This window comes from Solanum verrucosum, unplaced genomic scaffold (genome assembly GCF_900185275.1).
Source record: "Solanum verrucosum unplaced genomic scaffold, falcon-dt-bn FXZP01000261.1, whole genome shotgun sequence".
Taxonomy (NCBI): domain Eukaryota; kingdom Viridiplantae; phylum Streptophyta; class Magnoliopsida; order Solanales; family Solanaceae; genus Solanum; species Solanum verrucosum.
In genome coordinates this window covers 5,080,067-5,102,727 of record NW_026019969.1, presented here as the reverse complement: position 1 = coordinate 5,102,727, position 22,661 = coordinate 5,080,067, and the positions used below count along the sequence as shown (strand labels likewise).

At 34.4% G+C, this 22,661-nt stretch overlaps 1 protein-coding gene across 2 annotated transcripts; it reads right to left on the bottom strand.

Annotated features, from left to right (window-relative positions):
* Window positions 1-10,111: 10,111 nt before the first annotated feature.
* Window positions 10,112-15,220, bottom strand: LOC125816423 (sugar transporter ERD6-like 5). Of its 2 annotated transcripts, XM_049496028.1 has the most exons (19): window positions 15,148-15,220; window positions 13,997-14,144; window positions 13,546-13,608; window positions 12,866-12,955; window positions 12,705-12,764; window positions 12,447-12,512; window positions 12,288-12,353; window positions 12,133-12,208; window positions 11,965-12,029; window positions 11,791-11,883; window positions 11,584-11,664; window positions 11,412-11,496; window positions 11,279-11,322; window positions 11,141-11,203; window positions 11,003-11,062; window positions 10,825-10,878; window positions 10,654-10,713; window positions 10,461-10,575; window positions 10,112-10,384 (listed from the first exon to the last, which is right to left on the bottom strand). In XM_049496028.1, the coding sequence occupies exons 2-19, from the start codon at window positions 14,129-14,131 to the stop codon at window positions 10,263-10,265; spliced, it is 1,398 nt and encodes a 465-aa protein (XP_049351985.1). In that variant the 5' UTR covers window positions 14,132-14,144; window positions 15,148-15,220; the 3' UTR covers window positions 10,112-10,262. The 2 variants fall into 2 exon arrangements, with proteins under 2 accessions (XP_049351985.1, XP_049351986.1); XM_049496029.1 differs by lacking the exon at window positions 15,148-15,220 and having other exon boundaries at window positions 13,978-14,150.
* Between the last annotated feature and the right edge of the window lie 7,441 nt (window positions 15,221-22,661).

Sequence of the window (22,661 nt, the reverse complement as noted above, 5' to 3'; positions counted from 1 at the left end):
GCCTTCAATCTCGATGATAATTAATTGAGCTCTTAATTTAAGATTAGAAATTATACGAAACAATCAAAGTTATGAAGGTTTCAATCTCTCTTTCTTTTGAAGGCTAATCTTTTTAGTTCTATGTTTTTTCTAATCTTTTATGGAGGTTTACTTTAGGTATAAATACATCTCTTTGCGTCATTTTGTAATTATGTTTGTGATAATATATTCTACATCGACATTTCGTAATTATGTCTATGATCACATATTATACATTTGTTTGACTGGTTGTATCTAATATCTATACCTAGTTTGTGGTGTATTTGAGATGATTAAAAAATATATACTTGCATTTTAAATTTGTTGTGATACTCAATTATACAAAAAAAATAAATTAATTTGTTTGTTGCTGTACGAAGTGTAAGCTATATTACTTTTAATAAAGTTAAATTAAGCAATATTAATATTCTGGAAGTTAAAATGAGACTATAGTGATTACATATAAATGTACACTTCTGCTAAAATATAATAGGAGTATACTTTTCGGCTAAATTTTATATTTAATTAATTAAGAAATCTATTATATATATATATATATATATTATAGCATTAATGTATAATTTTATAAGTAATGATTAAATTTTTGAACCACAAGCTACGGTTTATTTATCTTTTAGGGAAAAATTATAGAATATGGCAAATATTAATATATATTTAAAATGAATAACTATAGTTTTTTTTTTAATGTTATATGGGATATAACTATACAATAAATAGCAAAGTTAATTATATACAAATAATCAAAAAAGTTATTAAATATTAATTTTTTCCCCAATTTCTTTCAAATTTAAGATCATTTTGATGATTCTAGGAGCAATTTTTGTGATTTGAATTCATCAGACATCTTCTAATTGAATTTTTCCCTCATTTTTATGAAAATTATATTTATAATCATCTATATTTTCATCTATTTTTATAGGGTTTCGATTGAACAATTATGTGTTTCTCCATTGCAATGGCTATATATATATAAGTAGTACATGAAGAACATGAGCAAAAAAGGATTGATGTTTGTGTGATTGTCAAATTTATATACAGTAGAATACTTATATACATAAATACTTGTATTATAATATTGACACATAAGTAATCTATCCAATTTGAAAAAGGTTGATTACGCAATACAAATATAGTTAGATACATTAATACTATATTTTTAAAAATAAATACTTCAGTTAACACCAAACCTTAATTATTACACATAAAACTTGACCAAAATGAGATTGTCGTTTGTTGGCATTTTCAATTGAATACTTACACACTTTGATACCTACATATTCTATTATTTTCCATTTTTCTTGTTTTTGGGTTGTCTATTGTCTTTTGTTTAACAACAACATATTCATATATATACACCGTATTTTCATTTTTTTGTCTAACAATAGTGTATCTATTTTTCAAATTGTCGTGTTCATACTAAATTGTTATACTTTACTTCGTTTGATATATTAATACATTAAGTTTTATAAATAGAGATACCAATTTGAATTTGTACAATTAATACATTTTCCTTATTAGTTCATAGTAAATAAGATTGTATCAATGTATAAATGGAAAAATGAAAAACATATACAAAAATACAGCTAGAAAAAGACATAAATTATGTCATTTTTTATAAATAACATACTTTTAGCTATTAAATTTTCATAAATATATAAATATCTCATTTTTGTAAGTCGCTCTTTTAGAAATTTCACATTATCAATGTACAATGAAATATTTTATTTATTTTTAGTTAGCAATGGAATAAACACTTCTTTTTTTTAAAATAAATAAACCACAAATCAGTTTTGCCGCCGATGTTATCTGCTTCTTCCATCCATTAAGAAAGAAAAAAGGAAAATTGGAGAACTTGATACTGTCAGGTTTTTCTTGGAATTCTTGCAGTTGCATGCTTCTTTTTAAGAAAAATAAATCAAGAACTTGTTGTCTTTTTTGAATTTACACGTATTCTTAAATATCTTCAGAAAGAATGTATTGACATTGCAAATATCAAGAAAATTCAAGAAATCTTTTCTTTTTTCAATAAATTAGGTTGTTATTCTCCCAGAGTGTGTGTTAAAAGGATGTTCAAGAATTTGTGTTTACTCTTTTAGGAAGACGGGTGACATTTGCAATGCCAATATATTCTTCATACGCTACTGGATTACTGCTATTAACTGTTTTGGTGACAATGTCCAATTAAAACCGTAAACCCCAAATACATTTTGCACCTGCTTCTGGAAAATTGGAGAAGTTAATACTTCTCCTTCATCATGAATTTCCCTCCGGAAGTTAAGTTCGGATACTTCTCCTTCATGATCTTCATGTGCTTGAGGTCTCATTTTCGTAGTGGCTATATTAATCTGTAGATCATGTTCAAAGGGTTAAAAGCGCATATGAGAGGTAACATGTGTCTTGGATCAAGAAGAACGTATTTTCAAGTCAAAGATTCTAAATCTGCAAAACTGTAAGTACTTCCTTTCCTCCATCCCCACTGCATTGGCTGTATCTTGATCTGAAGTCATTCTGGAGGACTTCTCCTATTGATATTACCAAGTGGCTAAAGTATATCTTTTCTCTGATTTGGCAACTAGAGTTATCTGGATGAGAGGCACCGTCATATATATGAGGTTCAGCACTTTTATTTCTTTAAATTTGGAACTGTGGTGTAACTATTTCTCATCTAGGTGGACTGGTTTAATAATTATATGTGGACCATAAGATGTGATATCTTTAGTAAGGGATGAATGCTAAAACTTTATCATGTGCTATGTAGGTGAATACTGATATGGTGCAGCAATTTGAAGATGCTGGCCTTTCTTTCACTGGCAAAGATGAAAGTGGTTGTCGCATGGAGGTGAACCTTTTATCTAATTGAATTTTGAAGTCATGATAGATACTCGTAGTGTTGTTATTGGTTTTATTATAATTGAATTATGAAGCCATTGAATGGAAAGATGTGGAGTTTTTCTTGTTGAAGGCCCCACTCGCAAAACTCTAAAAAAAGTAGTTTAATTATAAAAAGTCGTGATTTGTAGTATTTTAAATGAAGACACTCAAATGGACAGACTTCTGTATACACCCCCTGTAGTCATTTTCTTTTACATGATCTAGACTTCTTATCTTCTTTGAAATGAACATGGTCTAGACTTTTGAATTTGATTGTTTCTTAAAAGTTGAAACTTGTGTCAAGTAAGAGAATGGGGAATTATACGTTTTCTGATTTTGTAAATGTTTTGAGGATGAATAGAGGTGGGCTGCTGAGAATATGGCAGAGGCAGTGATCGGTGAGGTTCTTCAATGAATTCTTATGTTCCTTTGTTTGCTACTTCTGATTACGAGGGCATATGCTTTCTATGAAAATTTATATACCTTTTCTCCTCTTAGTTTATGATACTCCATTCTAGTATCATATGTAAAAAAAAATCAAAATGAATAATTCTTATTTCACAACATTATTTTTTTTTTCCATGAGATTAACTTCCTCGTAGGATTTTTCTTTTTATGTTTGTTATTCTTATAAGTAGTGTACTCCTTGTTTGAACTTAACCCAGTTTCCACCAGGTATATGTTTCTATAGGCATTGGGACCTGCTATGTTAAGGTGGATGACAATGGTAAGTATAAGTTTCTTTGACATTGATCTAATGTATTTGACATTCATCTGAAGTTGTACTTTCTTTTGAAGGTCTTGCATTCTCTGTAAGAGTCTTGCCTAAGAGCCGCCTTTCAAAATTGTTGATATTGAAAGATCCGTCTTTGTTTTATCACTTTTACCAGCTAACTTAAGGATATTTCCTGTCTGGCTTTTTAGATGTTGTAAGTTTGTGTGCAGTGAGGATGACCTACTTTGCACACGTGCTTCTCCTTCTCTGTTGCCGCTATTGTCCAGTGGGTTTGGCATCCCTTTGAGTTCCCTTAACAATTTGTTCAGTGAGGACGGTTCATTCTTGCGTTCAGGATACATCTTAGGTCCTGATGTTTACACGGTGAAGGTAAACAGGCCTAAGTTGATGGATAAAGAGATGTGATAAGTCATCTTTTCTAGTACCCCTACTTAATCTTATGTACTCTTGTGATGTCTGACAGAGTCATCTGTAAATAGGGGTGGAAGCTGTATTAGTTCCTAGAGGATTTGGTGATAGATGTGTGGAGGGTAAAATACTTGCTGCCAAATATGCCCGTAAAAACTGGATTCCTTACCTGGGTGGCTGGGCATATGTCTAGGCATGCAAATTGTTGTTATCGAGTATGCTAGATCCATTCTTGGGTTGCAAGATGTGAACAGTACAGAGTTTGATCCCAACACCGACAATCCTTGGGTAATTTTTATGCCGAAAGTTAAGTTCTGATACTTCTCCTTCATCATGAATTTCCCTCATGATCTTCATGTGTTTGAGGTCTCATTTTAGTAGTGGCTATATTAATCTGTAGACCATGTTCACAGGGTTCAAAAGCGCATATGAGAGGTACCATGTGTCTTGGATCAAGAAGAACATATTTTCAAGTCAAAGATTCTAAATCTGCAAAACTGTAAGTACTTCCTTTCCTCCATCCTCACTGCATTGGCTGTATCTTGATCTGAAGCCATTCTGGAGGACTTCTCCTATTGATATTACCAAGTGGCTAAACTATATCTTTCTCTGATTTGCCCCGGAGCTCTCTAGATGAGAGGCATCATCATAAATATGAGGTTCAACACTGTTTTTCTTTAAATTTGGAACTGTAGTGTATCTATTTCTCATCTAGGTGGACTGGTTTAATAATTATATGTGGACCATAAGATGTGATATCTTTAGTAAGGGATGCATGCTCAAACTTTATCATGTGTTATGTAGGTGAATCCTGATACGGTGCAGCAATTTAAAGATGCTGGCCTTTCTTTCATTGGCAAAGATGAAAGTGGTTGCTGCATGGAGGTGAACATTTTATATATTTGAATTATGAAGTCATGATAGATACTTGTAGTGTTGTTATTGGTTTTATTATAATTGAATTATGAAACCATTGAATGGAAAGATGTGGAGTTTTTCTTGTTGAAGGCCCCACTTGCACAACTCTAAACAGTTTAATTATAAGAAATTGTGAAAGCAGTTTAATTATAAGAAATTGTGATTTGTAGTATTTTGAACGAAGGCACTCGATGGGACAGACTTCCGTATACACCCTCAGTGGTCATTTTCTTTTACATGGTCTTGAGTTTTTATATTCTTAGAAATGAACATGGTCTAGACTTTTTGATTTTGATTGTTCCTTAAAAGTTGAAAATTGTGTCAAGTAAGAGAATGGGGAAGTATATGTTTTCTGATTTTGTTAATGTTTTGAGGATCAATAGAGGTGGGCTGCTAAGAATATGACAAGTTGTACTTTAATGCAAGTTTAATCGCTTAGAGTAGTTGCACAAAAGGCAGTGATCGGTGAGGCTTTTCAATGAATTCTTATATTCCTTGTCTTGCTACTTCTGATTACGAGGGCATATGCTTTATATGATAATTGATATACTTTTCTCCTCTTAGTATGGTTCTCCATTCTAATGTCATAAGTAATTTTATTTTCCAAATGAATATTCTTATATCACAGCACTATTTCCTGTTTCCATGAGATTTACTTCCTTGTAGGACTGTTCTTTTTATGTTTGTCATTCTTATAAGTTATATGTAGTTTACTCCTAGTTTGAACTTAACCCTGTTTCCACCAGGTATATGTTGCTATAGGCTTGAAACCTGCTATGTTAAGGTGGATGACGATGGTGAGTGTAGTTTCTTTGACATTGATCTAATGCATTTGATGTGGAGAAAGTTCTGCTCAATTTATTATATTACCTCATTATCTGAAGCTGTACTTTCTTTTGAAGGATCATCTGAAGTTGTACTTTCTTTTGAAGGATCATCTGAAGTTGTACTTTCTTTTGAAGGATCTGGTGTTTCACAAGATGGACTGGTGCTGATGGGAAAAAGATTTGGTGATCTTTTTGCAAAATGTTGAACTGACATCATCTTTTTTATTGTATTGATACTGCTGTACATAATTTCTTTTGCCTGACAACTATGATGTTCGTAATTGAATGATTGTTGTAATCTATAGGATTGCATACAATACTCAACTTATAGGCTGTTTGATCATTTGTGTTCATTAGTATCTTTTCACAGATGTTTTATTTATTGTTGTGGTTTTTTATTTGTAATTGGGAAAAATTGTATGGCTACACACCACAAAATATTGATGCTTACACTTTTATTTTGCTTTATTGCAAGACGTACATGTACATAGCTTTCCTGGTTCTTCATTTGCATTAAAATACTGTCCATACCTGTACCGCCTCCCCAAAAGAAAAAGGGGGGAGGGGGGATGAAATATAATTTTTGTTGATCACTTCTGTATGTAGAGATGATTTGATTACTTATTCTAGCTGAAGTTGAGCTGGAACATACATATTCGTGCTTAGGTACTTTTAGCCCAGCTTATGGAGACCAACATATGTGCATGTTTCTTTCATCTTCTATCATACTTCCTTTTTGTTTGGCCATTTTAATTAACTATTGTTTTGTATGCTTCCTTTACACCAGCGACATCAAAATACTGCTAGCAAGCTTTGACTTTAAAGGAGAGGCTTTGAGCTCTATTTCTGACCTTTCTTTGTTGGAAATTGTTACTAAAACTCACGGGATGCCAAATGGATATTGAAAGGTTTTGAAGGTAAAGTTCTTTTGAGATTTAGTTGGTAGTATAGGTATAAAACTACTAACCTGGTCTTTGTTTTTGCCATTGTTTACAGGATAGCAAGTGTTTGTACCTTGGAATTGACAACTGTAGACAAGAAAATCTTAAGAATTATTTGATACCACAAGCTATGCTCTTCTCTAAGGTGGATTGGGACTCGCATAAATGGATTGATGTTGGAAATTGAGGTAAAACAGATGAGCTTATAAGGAAGAAGAAGAGTAGAAGAAGTCATACAGCTCTTCCATTTTACGATAGCAAGAAGAAGTTCTTTGCCTCGAGTGAGTCTTCACGAAAGGCAGCAAGAAATAATAAAGACCGTTCATGATGAGCCACTCATGCCAGGTAATTTTTCCTTTAGTGCTTGTTTGTGTTAGTAGTCAATAATGACAGGAAATGTGTGGAACTAATTAGAGCTGTAAGGAGACTGCATCATTCTGCAGAAGCTATCTGGTCAGAGCTTCCATGGATGTCATCCCATCAATGTGATCAATCTTCCACCCCAAGTACTGGTGACAGTGTATTCTCTGATGTAAGGTAATGTTATCAAATTTCTTGGGAGGTTAGGTGTCTTTCTGATATTATCTCAATAAAATATATTATTAGTTACTCACACGACCTGATATTTCTCTCGTCAGGCCAAGTGTGAAAATGAAACTTGTTAACATCTGAATTAGCAAATTACAAGCTCAAGGGGAGTGCACAAGTACACGCGATGGGGAGTCAAAAGAAGGTAAACCATACCTGCTGATGGCTCATAGGCAAACTGATGCTTGCAGCCATGCTGGGTTTCAAAGATTTTGAGATTCGTATTTTGGCATTGCAAAGTTCAATTTTTTTTGTGTCACTAAATCACCTTTTTGGTGAAACTACACGGCCTTCTACTTTTTTTGTTCTTATTACTCTATCTGGTATAACTCAAAAAAGCAATTTAACATGTTCTCTCTTGAGCTGAAAAACTGTTGCCTGGCATGGCACCTCAGGTGGGGCACATGAGATTTAAGAGAAAGTTCCATTTCATGATGCATCTTCTGTGTTTTATAAGGACTGATTCTTGTAGCCATGACAGATTTCAAAGCTTTTGAGCTGATTCCATGACCTTCCTCTTTTCTTATTCTTATTACTCTCTCTGCTCTGTTATATAAACCATGAGAATGTGGAGGTTTTGTCATCCATGGAAGTTCAATAAAACTTTGTATGATTTCTCTAGGGTTGTTGAGGAGTTGGTTTTAACAGCCTCGATGCAGGTACCATCAAGGTTTACTAATTCACCCTTTCAAAGTTTCAATATTCTTTGTGATTTTACTAGGTATGTATAGGTATTTTGATATTTATTCTAGTTGAAGTTGATTTGGAACATACATATTGGCACTTAGGTACTTATAGCTCAGCTTATGGAGATAGTAAATGTGTCTGTTCTTTCATCTTCTGTTATGCTTCCTTTTCGTCTGGCCATTTTAACTGTGGTTTAGTATGGTTGCTTTACACCTGCGACATCAAAATACTGCCATTCAGATGAAATCATGTTTTCCCAGCAAACTTTGGCCTTAAAGGAGAGGTTCTGAGCTCTACTTCTGATGTTTCTTTGTCAGAAATTGTTACTAAAACTCACGGGAGGCCAAATGGATATCGTAAGGTTCTGAAGGTAAAGTTCTTTTGAATTTTAGGTGGTAGTATCCATTAGGATAGGTATGAAACTACTAACTTGGTCTTTGTTCTTGCCATTGTTTGTACCTTGGAATTGATTATTGTAGACAAGATGTTGGTACAACAATTAATTGCCTATCTGATACAGAGTTGACTGTTGTTTGCTAATAAAGAACTCTGTTGGGATTTTTCTCTTTGCAGTCATTGTTCGTGATGTATTTTACAACCAACCAGTTCCAAGGAAGCAAATGTACTCCAAGTATTTCTAGTTTTCTCACAATTCAAACAAATAAAAAATATTGATTTACTTACTTTACTTCTAAAGCTATACTCTGTCCTGAATGATCGTTTGGTTTGCATATATAATCTGGAAGCCCAAAGAGGGCCTTGCATTCTCTGAAGAGTCTCTGCTAAGAATCGCCCTTGTGCATCCCAATGTCTGCTTCAAAATTGTTGATATTGAAAGGTCTGTCTCTGCTATACCAGCTAAGGATATTTCCTATCTGGTTTCTTAGATTTCATTTGCATGCCGTGAGGATGACTGCTTTGCACACGTGCTTCTCCTTCCCCATTGCCGCTATTGTCCAGTGGATTTGGGATTCATCTGAGTTCCCTTAATAAATTGAATGCAAGCGATGGTTCATTCAAGCTCTAAGGATACATCTCAGGTCCTGATATTTACACAGAGAAGGTATGCCGGCCCAAATTGATGGATAAGAGATGTGATGAGTTTATCTTTTCTACACTTTTTAATTTCCCGAAACACCACTGTTTAATTTGCAGGTTCTTCAATATTTCTGTATCCACTTATTTCAGTATATTTTTTTGACCAAAGAAAACAGAAAACTAAACTTCGGTTAACTTTTACTATATTGGATGCTTGTTTTTTACGGTGTTTTTGTTTTCCTTGACCCTCGTAATGCAGATATCTATTCAAGATTTGTTTCCAAAGGACCAATACATAAATTACCTAATAACATAGCGATGAGTTCTGACAGTGTTTCTGACATTGAGCAGCAAAGTAGATCTCAGATATATCCACTGTTTTTGTTTAACCTAAACTGCCCAAGATCTTTATATGATTTGACTTCTGGAGCCTTCAAAGACCTCTGTGGAATATAAGGTGAGATTTTGTGTTGGCGTTTTATAATTTAGTTGTTTGGGGTTTGGGAAATGAGTCTGAGACTTTGGATTTATTTTTGTAGAATTGAGTTTGTTCTTCTCATTGCACGAAAACTTCATGCTTTTTCAACCACCATCAAGAATATTCTTAGTTATAATCCTCAGATAACCAATACAGATATTACTCAATTCCAAAGCAGAGTTAATGATCCCTTCTCATATAGCTGTGTTGATGGGAAATTCATTGGCCATCAGTTTGGTGTGCAGGTCAAGACTAGTGCTACTTATCCGAGAATCGCTCATCTTTATTTTTGGAACCTTACAACAGTTGAAAAGTTACAGGAGTCTTAACAGTTATGATCCTGACAATGTTCCTGCAAATGCTATAGTAAATATTATGGTGAAGTGCTCTTGTGGGGATAGTCATGTTTCAAAAGATTATGGACAATTTATAACTTATCCTCTTCGGCCTGACCAGGATTTGGTTACAGTAGCCAATGAATTTAATCTACCACAGAAGTTGTTGGAAGACTATAATCCTTGAAGCAAATTTCGGTAGGGAAAGTGGTCTGGTTTTCAACATCCTGAAGTAGTGCTTCATATGTATGATATATTGGATAAGATTTAGATATGAACGTAACAAACATCAATATAATCACAATACACATGAGTTTCAGTTCTGAATGATAAAGTAGTCTGAACTATGAAGTTCAAAATGGGCAGTCATGAATGAAGGTTAAAGAACATATGATTTCATTGGAGTAATGTCATCGATGCCTGGATTTCTTCAAGTGTCCGTCCCTTCGTCTCTGGTACCAACATTGCAACGAATACAACAACCGAGCCACAAAAGAATGCAAACAAGAAGAATGTTCCTGCAAGTTACAACAGGATTTAATAAATCACTGAACCATCAAACAAGCTTAAGGAACAGATGGAGAGTGCCATTACCTGCTGCATTCCACTCGAATAGGAAATTAAAAGCATAACCAACTATCCAGGAAGTAAAACAGTTGATCAATGTCACAAGACTTCCAGCAGAACCCTTGATGTTTATCGGAAGTATCTGAAACAGAGATTGACCTTATGGTTTGTCTGAATCTGTATAACATATATATTTGAATTTGACATCTTAAAGACGCACCTCTGACATGATGATCCAGGGTGTACCTCCCATTCCCATTGTGAAAGATACAGAAAAGAGCTGTTTACAGAATATGGAGGTGGAATGAGAATGTAAGGGGCTTTGGCAAGCTATAGGTGTTTGAAACAGTAAGGAGATGAATAAAAAATAAAGGATGTTGTTTTCACAAACCAGTATGCCAGTGTACACCATTGAAGAGGTTAGCTCTGTTGATAGATGATAACCCTGTTCATGGTAAAGCAGAATATCCGATAAAAGATGCATCAGAACAACATTAATGTGTGGCAAAAGCAGATGGAAAACTGAAGAAGTTGATTCCTATATATATATATATCACCAAGTTTAGCACCTTGAAAAGAAACCCCAATGCTACAAGCAAGCATCCTAAGCAAGTCCCAGCCGAAGTAACCTGAAAACAAAGTGTTGAGGCTTATTAAAATTGTACTTTATTGGCAAAGGGACATGAACCTACAGTCATTAACCTTACCAGCATAAGAAGTCGTCTTCCAGCTTTTTCTGTAAGGATAATACTTGTGATAGCAAATGGAAGCTGAAATGAAGAACGATTGTTTGAGCGTGTTTTTTAAGAGTCTTATATTAAACTGGAGTGGCAAGAGTTGAGAACCTGGAGAACAGCCATGACTTTAGATCCTGATTCTGCCGAACAACCTTGTAAAATGATCTTAACTTTTTAGATGTATCCCTATAAACAAAAGGCTGTCAACTTAAAACAGAAGTTTATTTCTGAGTGTTCTTACCAGCTGCTCTAAAAATTGAACTGGCAAAAGAAGTTATTGCATTGTTCCCTCCTAACTGCACGAGAGCCATTAACCCGACTCCAATCTAATAATATTGAATATCAGCAGAAGTATCAGACATATCATCCAAACTCTTAAAAGTGTTCCAACTCTGGTTATACGTAAAGCTTACAATCAGTGGACGAGCATATTTCCTACTAAACAAATCCATAAATGTGGATGTTGAGTGTCGCTGAACTGTTTCAGTAAAGTCCTGTTAAATAGAGGAGAAATTTCAGTCCTAACTGCTCTTCTGGAACTAGACTTCAACAGAAAAATATGAAAGATACAAACAGGTAAACAACACTGCTAGATTACATATTTTAGATCAATCTGTTACTTTTATTTCAGCTGCTTCAGTGGAAATATCTGCATTTTCTCCTCTCAGACGTTGTAGTGATGCTTCTACCTCCTTCTCCAGACCAATTTTCGACTGTCAATAGAACAGCATATTTCCCTTTATCTTTCTTTTTGAAATAGTTGTAGCACAATGATTAGTTAATTACTAACTCACCAACCACCGAGGAGACTCCGGTATGAAGAATACACCTAGCACCTGTATAAAGCTAGGGGTAGCACCTAGAAGTTCAACCAATTTCAAGAAATGGAAACATCTATATAATCAGGCATCTTCTTTTTGAAATTCTCTTTGCAACAACTGTTGAATGCATTGTATCATTACCTACAAGAGCTAAAGTGCGCCAGCTCATGTTATTCCCAATGTAATACACCAGTGAGAAGCCAAGAGTCAGCGTACACTGCAAAAAACATCAAGGCTTATACAGAGAGAAAATGAGTTCTACTAACCAATCAAAATCAACAAAGTTTTTTATTTACTGAAGCAGCTGCTACAACGCTCCCTCGGATATTTTTCGGCGTGACCTCTGAAATGTATATAGGTCCCTGTTTGAAATTTCATTCAGGTCATATTATGCATCAGACCTTTTTTGGTTCAACGGACGGAAAAAGTTATCCAAAAAATGTAAAAGAAATTACCACATATAAATAGATTCCTGCACCAACTCCCATCAGCAACCTTCCAGCATCAAGCCACCAAGCTCTCTTTCAACAAGCACAAACACGTAAGTTGAACCAGATAATACTCAATATGCTCTATGGTTATTTGCTTAACACGGTTACATGGCTTGACTGGAAGCAATAAAGGGAGGAGGGAGAGAGTGCGCACACACACACGGAAATAGAGGAGAAAAGTTATTTCCCTGTGTATTTGAGGTAAAAGACGTTTCTCTGTACCTTGCCAAAGGTTATTGAACACCAGCCCATGATAAAAAATAAATCCGAAAGCCACATTGTCTGTATTAATTATAAACCAAATTAGAGACTATAAAAGTTGATTCAGGTTCAGTGACTTTTTTATAAGTAAAGCTTCAATAAATTAAGGAAAAGAGACTTACAGCTCTCCTGCCAAAAATATCAGCCACCTTTCCACTTATCAGAGCCCCAATCATTCCTCCAAATATCATGATTGAAGCAAAAACTGAGTACTATACAAAAAGAATAAATCAGATTATGAAATTTCTCCTGATGAAAAATGCATTTTGTTTGGCTAGCAGCTAATGGGACCTCTGTGAGGATCATGAGTTCACTTACAAAATGTACATTCACATAAATGAAAAAGGAACACCTAGATAGAGAAACCGGAGTAACTGAGAGAGAGATCATGTTAATATTGAAACTGACAGTAGAGTCTAACATGGCATAGCTCCCAAACACCTGTAAATTTTCCTCCAGGGGAGTTTTGTCCTTGCTCTTGCATTCACTACGAAAGCTTGTTAAGAACCTAATGGGTACGTTTTGTGAACAACAAAACATATCTTATCCTCTTCATTTAAAATAATGGAAGCTTTTAACAAACAATTTTCATCATTGCTAAGAGAACCACGGAACTTTTGTGTATCAAGCAACTAGGATAAGGAACTCTTTAATTTATCAAAAAGAAAAAGAAGAATCTGGACCTCTTTAAACCCTACAATATCTAAGATCTCAGAACAGGGTGAGAACAGCTGATCAGGTCAGTGTGAGAGAGCTGTTTTGCCATTTCCGTACACACGAAAAAGGGTTGTAAAATACTTACTTCTGCTATAGAGAGTCCCAGGTCATCCATGATCCCTGATTGAGCAGGAGATGAATATCCAGCCTGAAAAGGACACACAGGCAGCAAGCTATCAGTGGCAACCCTTTAGCCTAATCTCCTGAGATCATTAAACATTACACTACAGTGCAATCTCTCAAGTATGCTCATTTGAGAAATATGTTATAGTGCTTAAGAACATATATGCATGTGTCTATTTTAAATACATTCAAGAGATACAAGATTTGTTCGCATAGATATGTGGAAATAAAAACATGTCCAGAAGACTCTTGGATCTCACAAGGAACCAAATCTTATGCATTTCTCACAAAATGGATGCTTAATTCAGTCTTATCCAAAGTTGAAAAATGATGTTCCTTCATTATCCTCATAATATGAATTAACACACCTCAAAATCTCATGCATTCCTCGTACCTTGACAAGTAATACTTACAGCAAATCCATAGGCAAAGTAACCACAGGCAGCAACTGAGGTGCTCAAAACAAGATTTGTTGTAACATGGAATTGCCGACTTGCTTTTCTGAGACTACTCTCATCTAACAAACCATCTTCCATGCTTCCAGTCATAGTGTGTTGCTACCTGGAGAAAAAAGTAAGAGACCGTTAAGAATGAAACTAGAAGTTTAGAAGAATGAGAATATCATGAGAGAGGTATAAAACATATTCTGGTGATAGTTTGACATGGTCAATATTAGTCTAAGCAAATACACAGTACATCAGGCTAAGAGTTTCAGAGATTCAAGAATTAAGCCTTAAAGGAACATAAGATATAAAACTGATGTCTGTCTTTTAGCTACGAGAAGTCACACGTAATCATTATCTTTGTTTGTCTGGATTGGACAGGGGCAATATTGGAAAACAAATAACAATGCTTCAACAATCATTTCTCCAGTAACTCATCCAGAAAAAGCATACTATGTCCTGTTGCTAAAGCACAAATGCAGCAAGTTGCTGGCTAACATATATGGTCACAGATAAGAACCTTTCGGAATCTAGGCTTAAGAGATCCCATGGAAAAAAGTTATCTCGAAAGGCCTATAACCTCTCGGAATCCAGGCAAATATAACGAAGAAAAAGAGAATAACATGGGAGCAAAAGATCAACACAGATGATATCAGCAAGTTGGCATTGAACTTAATCATGATGGTACGCTTAGTTTACATAAAGTTCAATGTTTTCCAGGAGGCTCTTCAATATGTTTAGAGATGTGTATATCAATAGGAATAGTAAGAGAACTCTTAGTGGTTAAAATTGACAGTGATGATTTATATAGTCGACCCCAAATAGTTTTGAATTGAGACATAATAGTAGTTGTTTTTGAACATTTACTAAAGGAACACAAAATAAGGTAAAACACAAGAACTTCATAGACCAATCAGCTTAAAACCAAGTAAAAGGAGTACTATGGAGCTGCTATTCAAACATGTGGTTCCACTATTAACAACAATACTGGGTCTTCTTGGGAGCTTCAGTACATGTGCTCAGAATCTAGAAATAACAAAGTTATCATATAGTAGGTGAATTGCTTATAAATTCTATAACTCAGAGAAGAAATTTTGAAGAGTAGGTAAGTTAGAGGAAACCTTGTTGAAGGTTTTAAGATGATGCCACTATTCCAACACCAAAAGCAGGCTAAAGGGAGTGTCAAGTGGAGTATATAGTACAGCATTTAACAGAGACAAACATAAAAGCTTGGGAATAATTGATGCCTCAGGCCCACAATTAATTAATAAGAAGATCCCCCAACACCTTGTTTGGAATATGTATTGTATGGCTAGTTTAATTATAATATTTTTTTTAATTGTTACTTAACTTTTATTGTATCGGATCAGTTAAATTTATCATAACGTTACAACGAAAAGTCTCATTTTGTGTAACGATCGAACATATTTTCATTTCATGTTATCTTATAATTCTACTTTATCATTTACTTATATTCATTAAAATAATACAGTACAATACAAATACATTATAAACAAATACATAAGGTAAAACAAAACAACTTCAGAGGCCAATAAAATTAAAGGCGTGTAAAGGAGTACTATGGAGCTGTTATTCGAACAGGTAGTTCCACTATTAGCAATGATACTGGGTCTTCTAGGTAGCTTCAGTCCTCATAAATATGAAAACTGAGAACCCCAAGTCAGAAAACTTCCAAAAAAAGAAAAAACATAATCCATAAACATGTCCTTTTAATTTAGCTTTAACTGATATTTATGTCCTTTTAACTTTAAGTATGCACAAGTAATTATTTAAACTTGTATAAAATTGAACAAACTACATGACATTCTACGTGTATTATGCCACATAGAATACGTATTTCTACTTGTTCAATTTTATACAAGTTTAAAGGGGTCGTTTGGTTGGAAACAAGTTATCATGGGATTTGCTATCCTGAAATAACTTATCCCATCACTATAATATAAATGGTGGGATAAGTTATTCCAAACAAGATACAAAATTTTTATCCCATCACTATTAATTTTTATCTCTCACACCAAACGACCCGTAAGTGTATACTTGAGCACATCCAAAGATGGATGGAGGGCATAAATGTTGCTGAAGCCATAAATGGCATACTTATGTATTATGCCAAAAAGGAAAACAGTTGCTTTCAAGTCTGGATCACAAAACAGCACCGAATTCTTTCATGTTAAGAACATAAATAAAAGTAGATACCAGCTACATGTTGATTCTCGAATAGCAAATAGACAGAAACATGTATTTCTTAAAAATATGCTCAAAATCTAGAAAAAAACTTGAAGTTGTAAAATTGTAAAAGGCAGAGGAATTTTTTTTGACGAGTAGGTAAGTTAGAGGAAACCTTTGTTGAAGGTGATTTGAAGAATTCGCAATATTGCAGTCCCAAAAACAGGGCAAAGAGCATTTAATTTGCAGTCTGCAGATAGAAATATTTAAGCAATAATTGGTACGGCCCACCATAAATAAGAAAAGAGACCCCATAAAATGAAATGATGATCATATTCATGAGGATAAACAAATAACTTCCTCATAAAAATAATCTTCTTTCCATAATTGAAAATGACTGCAACCAAAAACTACCTCCATAACCTTGGAATTCGGGGGGCTGCCGTTCTGGAGAAGTATACAGAGCAATTTCCTTCTTCTTTTTAGAAACGTGCATCTTCTTTAATTTACCTTTCTTGACACGAGACTATTTTTGAATTGTTTTGACTTTCGTATTTGAACTATTAGTGGATATTCAGAATTTACTTTTATAAAACTACAAAAATTGTTGAATAAAACAAAAAGTAAAATAAGTTCGATAATTAATTTTGCAATATATAATGGGGTTTTTTCTTTTTTTTCCAAAATATAAATGAAATTTGTGATCAAGTTTTAAATTTATAAAAAAATTAATTGGAATCACAATTTGAAATTTGAATTCCTACTTTATAAAGAATTTAAAATTTCAAATTATGATATAAAATTGAAGTTGAAGTTCCACATTTCATACACATATGCTGATTTTAAATCAAACTTTTATATTTAAGCCACATATTATATGGTTAAACACTTACTAATAATTTCATCGTATGATATATATATATATATATATATATATATATATATATTTACAATATTACTTTTAACCAAATAATCCTTTCACTCCTTTCTAGCTCCACCCCTAGGTAGATCTTACCCTTATCTTATGAAAGTTAAGATGTTGTTTTCAAATGTAAAAAGACATAAAATCTTTAATTCACAATCTAAATATATTTTAGTAGTTCTACCATCTTGTTAATGAGAGTTTGATTCCTCATCTTGTAATATCCTAATTTATTTCCCCTCTCCTCAATTTTTCAAAAGAATAAATAATTAAAAACCACCAAAACCTTAAAAAAGTTAATTAGAATCTCATTATTGCTTCTAAAAAGAAATTTAGTGGGCGATGAGTCACTTCTCGTCTTTTTCCTTCGTTTTTTAATTAATGGATACGTAGACATAACATAAAGGTTTGGTATCTGAATTGATACCCTACCAAATAGGTAACGACGTAACGTATAAGGACGAGGAACGTTTTTTTAAAATGTTTTAAGCTAAAAACAATAAATAATACCAGTAATTATTTTCAATATTGACTTCTCCTCTTTCAGTCATATTTTAGCTTCTTCTTCTTCTTCTCCACAAATTTAATAAGATACTGCCAATCACAAATACTACAATCCTAATTTATTGAAAGAGACTTCACTAGATTCCTAACAGGAATTATTCCATACTAATTACTAATCTATGTTATATATTTTGTTGAATAAGTAGTTGTAGACACATAAATTTTATTGGATTAAATTCATACAAAATTTGAATTAAATCCGTGCTCATTTGGGCTTTACAAATAAATAAAGTCATTTTATTAAATTCAAATCCAAGGTCCATTTCACTTTGAAGCCCAAAACTCATGTCACATGTCACAGTGACTAGGCATCCAAGACCAATAAGGCGGTGCCACATGTTCAAATGAGGTGGTAGTCTCAGTCAAATGCAAGAACCAATCACAATCCGCCAAGTGTCAAAATGACATCCTTTGACCAATCACAAGCAACCTTGTCCACCCTCATAACTATAAATAGGGGATGGACATAACATTCTAGGTGCATCAAAAACACCTTTCAACAAGCATTCCGCAATTGGAGAAAGCTACAACATCAACTACATAGCTCTTCGAATGAGTGATCAACAGAGTTCTTCCCGGAGATCGACTTGCAACGACGAAGTGCTTCCCGACGTTCCCGGAGATCAAATACATCTCAAGGAGGTCTACATAAGCTACAACATCAACTACATAGCTCTTCGAAGGAGTGATCGACGGAGTTCTTCCCGGAGATCAACTTGCAATGACGAAGTGCTTCCTAACGTTCCCGGAGATCAAATACATTTGAAGGAGGTCATCATCCAACAATTGGAGAAATACGCTACTAAAGGCCCTCAAATCACGGAGAAACTTAGGAGAGAAGAATCAAGAGAATAACAAAATTGTACTCACAACGATTGATCAATAAAAATAACATTTTTCTTTTATTTATTTTGCTTGCAGTTGATTTTCAGTGCTTACGAAAATTTATTGCAAACAGTAGTTAATTAGAAAGTACTTTAAAGATACTAAGCTAACTCGTATCTTGAACTAATAAAGGAGTTATAAAGTTTGATTAAATTAAAATAAATTGGGTTAACATGTATCGAAGAATGCGTTTTTTATTTATTTGTTATGTCTTTATTTATTTTTTTGAACCAATAGAATTGAGTTGTAAATAGTTATTAATTAATTATGATACATTAAGTAAAGTTGTGTCATACATTTTGGCAAAACCAGTAGCATAAGCTGCGAAACAATGTACTTCCTCCATTAATAAAAGTTGAGCTTTCACCAACAATCAGAGAAAAAGGAGAGAAAAGATATTATTGAGAATGTGAAAACTAAACTGGAATCAATACAATGTATGTGTATATATACACATCGATAGAGTTCTCTAACAAACTTAAATGACAATGAAATTGTAAACCTGTGACTCCTAACTAACAACTAACTATGTGAATGAACAATAATTAACTAATTCTGTGAATTGAACAGTACACAAAACTAACTAATCTTATCAACCCCCCCCCCCCTTTTAAGTTGGAGGTGAGTTACATACAGACAACTTGCTCAACAAATTAGTATGCTTGACTCCAGTTAAGGCTTTAGTAAAGACATCAGCCAATTGTGAATCTGTGGGAATGTATTGGAGTGTGATCAATCCTTGCTGGATTCTTAGCAATGCGCACTGTTACTTGACTATCACAAAAGACATGTATAGGTAAGGAACACTTTACCGATAGCTTATCAAGTAATCTTTCCAGCCATACTATTTCACCCACAACTTGTCTCATAGCTCTATAATCTGCTTCTGCTGAGGATAGTGACAATGTGGGTTGTTTCTTTGACTTCCAACTAATGGGGCTATCACCCATGAGAACCAAATAGCCACTTACCGACTTCCTTGAATCAGGACAAGAGGCCCAATCTGAGTCACAATAAGCACTGATGGTGAGGTTAGATTTATTAGAGATGAAAACTCCTAATGTAAGGTCCTGTTGTAGATATCTGCCCACATGATAGGCAGTCTTCAAATGGGGCTCTCTAGGAGTTTGCATGAACTGACTGAGGTGATGCACACTATATGCTATATCCATCCTTGTGTTGGTGAGAAAATTAAGTTTCCCCACTAGCTTTCTATAGTGAGTAGGATCTGATAGTGGTGTGCCTTTTGTAAGTCTCAACTTTTCATTAGAGTCCAACGGTGAAGTAATAGTTTTGTAACTCATAGAATCAAATTCTTTCAAGAGGTCAAAAGTAAACTTCCTTTGGGATATAAGAATACCATCCTGTCTGTACAAAATTTCGAGACCAAGAAAATAATGCAGCCTGCCCAAATCCTTTATTCTGAACTGATTATGTAAGAGCACCTTTAAAGAAGTGATCTCATCTATGTCAGTCCCAGTTAGAATGATATCGTCAACATATACTGCAACAAAGACCAGGGAGCACCTACTCTTCCTATAAAACAGTGAATAATCACTGTTAAAATGAGTGTAACCTTTTGAGTAGAAGTTGTTGGCCAGGTTGTCATACCACTGTCTGATGGCCTGCTTTAAGCCATACAATGACTTTTTCAATTTACAAACCATGTTACTACTGTCCACTGCCAGTCCCTGTGGTAATGCCATGTAAACTTCCTCATTTAAATCACCATGAAGGAAAGCATTGTTAACATCCAATTGATACATGTTCCAGCCTCTCTTGACTGCTAAAGAAATTAGAGTCCTAATTGTGGTCATTTTTACCACAGGTGAGAATGTCTCATTATAATCTACTCCAGCCTGCTGAGTGTACCCCTTTACTACCAATCTAGCCTTGAACCTCTCTATACTACCATATGTCTTGTGTTTAATCTTGTACACCCATCTACACCCAATAACATTCTTCCCTTTAGGCAAATTAACTAGTTCCCAAATGTTATTTGCATACAAGGCATCAAATTCCTGTGTCATTGCAACTTGCTAGGTAGGATTCAAAATTGCTTCTTCATAAGAAGAAGGTTCAATATCATGTGAAACATTATTGATCAACTGCTGACTACTAGGACACAAACTAGTGAAACATACATGATCAGGGTAAGAAATGAAAGATGTGAGTGAGTGGTATGGATCAGAAGTGGACGTTGAAGAAGACACGTTAGGTATTGTATAAGTGGTCTTTCGGGTAACTTGGAGGTGTGAAGGGGCCTAGTTGATCTTTTAGGTGCAAGTAGAGCATCACCAATGATATAGGTGTTAGGTCTAGGTGGAGACATAAGAACTGTAGGTTTAGTGGTTTGTGCATTAGTATTTGTGGAAACATGGTTAGTAATGACTTCAACTAATGTGTCATCATTCAACACTTCATCATTAACAAAATCATTTGCTTTACTAGACATGCAAAGACAATGTATTAGAATGGCTTACAAGGGATTTCAAGACAAAACTAAAATTAGAACCAATAGGAGAAATAATAAAAGGAAAAACAGCTTTATGACAAAAAACATCTCTGGACACATGAATTCTCTTGGTAGCCAAGTCGAGGACCTTGTTGCCTTTTGTATTGAAAGGGTATCCAATGAAGACATGTGGTGTTGCCCTTGGTTCAAACTTGTCCTTATGAGTTTTCAAGGTAGTTGGAAAGCAAAGGCATCCAAAACTTCTAAGGTGGAAGTAAGTTGGTTTTCTTTGATATAGTAGTTCATATGAGGACTTGTTTTGTAAGAGTTTAGTACGTAGCCTATTAATAAGATATGTGGCTGTCAGGACACACTCTCCCTAATACTTCATAGGCAGTTTTGATTGGAATAAAAGTGCCCTTGTTGTTTCAAAAAGATATTTGTGCTTCTTTTCAACCACACCATTTTGTTGTGGTGTATAAGGACCAGATCTTTGGTGTATTATACCTTTTTCTTGAAAGAAATTAGTTGCTTCAGTACTTGTAAATTCCAGACCATTGTCAGATATAATAGTTTTTAATTTGGTATGAAACTAATTTTCTATAAGGGAAATGAAAGCTTTTATGGTCTACAACGCATTACTTTTGCACCTTAGCAGTTGTGTCCATGTTGACCTACTATAGTCATCCACCATAGTTAGAAATAATGGTGACCATCATGCGTATGTGTGTGGTATGGTCCCCATAAGTCAATGTGAAGGAGTTCAAAAGTTGTACTGGTTGTGGTTGTACTTTCTGGAAAAGGCATCCTAGTTTGTCTAGCCATAAGAAATATTGTGCAAGTGAAGGGTTGCTTCCTGGAAAAGTTCAGAGGTATGGTGGAGATAGTTTTCCTTTTTACAAAAGGTACATGTCCCAACCTAGCATGCCATAAGAATTCAGTGTCATGATTGTGAGTAAAGTTAGTACCAGGGCTTACACGACGATTGGAAAAAAGCGACACATTTGGTTGTGAATTCCCATGTGGCAGGCATATATCTACACAGACCAATAACACAAACTTTTTTATTGATTGTATGAAAGTATTTTACATTTTGAGATGGACTATGACATTCATTTCCAACAGAAGCTATCTTACAATAGTTAAAAGAAGAAACATGTTGACATTTGACATAAGAAACAATATTGCCATCTGCAGGTGGACAATTGTGGCACTTTGGACAAAAAAAATACAGACCATTCTTGGCCTTACCAAGTGCTAGAAGGCTATTCAGAGAAGGGCCCTGCAGTAAATAAGAAGAGTTGTTAAAGCTAACTATTCCCTTGAGTTGAAGAGCTAAACAGTGAACATATATCAAATTGAATTTGACGCTAGGTATAAACAAAACTTTGTACAAAGTCAGTGTAGAAGTCAAACAAACATCACCAATTTCAGTCACTTTAACCTTGTATCCATTTGGTAATGTAATGAGGAAATGATAGGGTAATGTTCTAAGGTTTGTAAGGGCATCTTTTGTGTAAGTCATGTGGTGTGATGCTCCTGAATCTATGATCCAAGAGCCAACAGTTAATCTAATACATTTACATGACAAATCACCTATCTCATTTATAGAAGAATAGTAA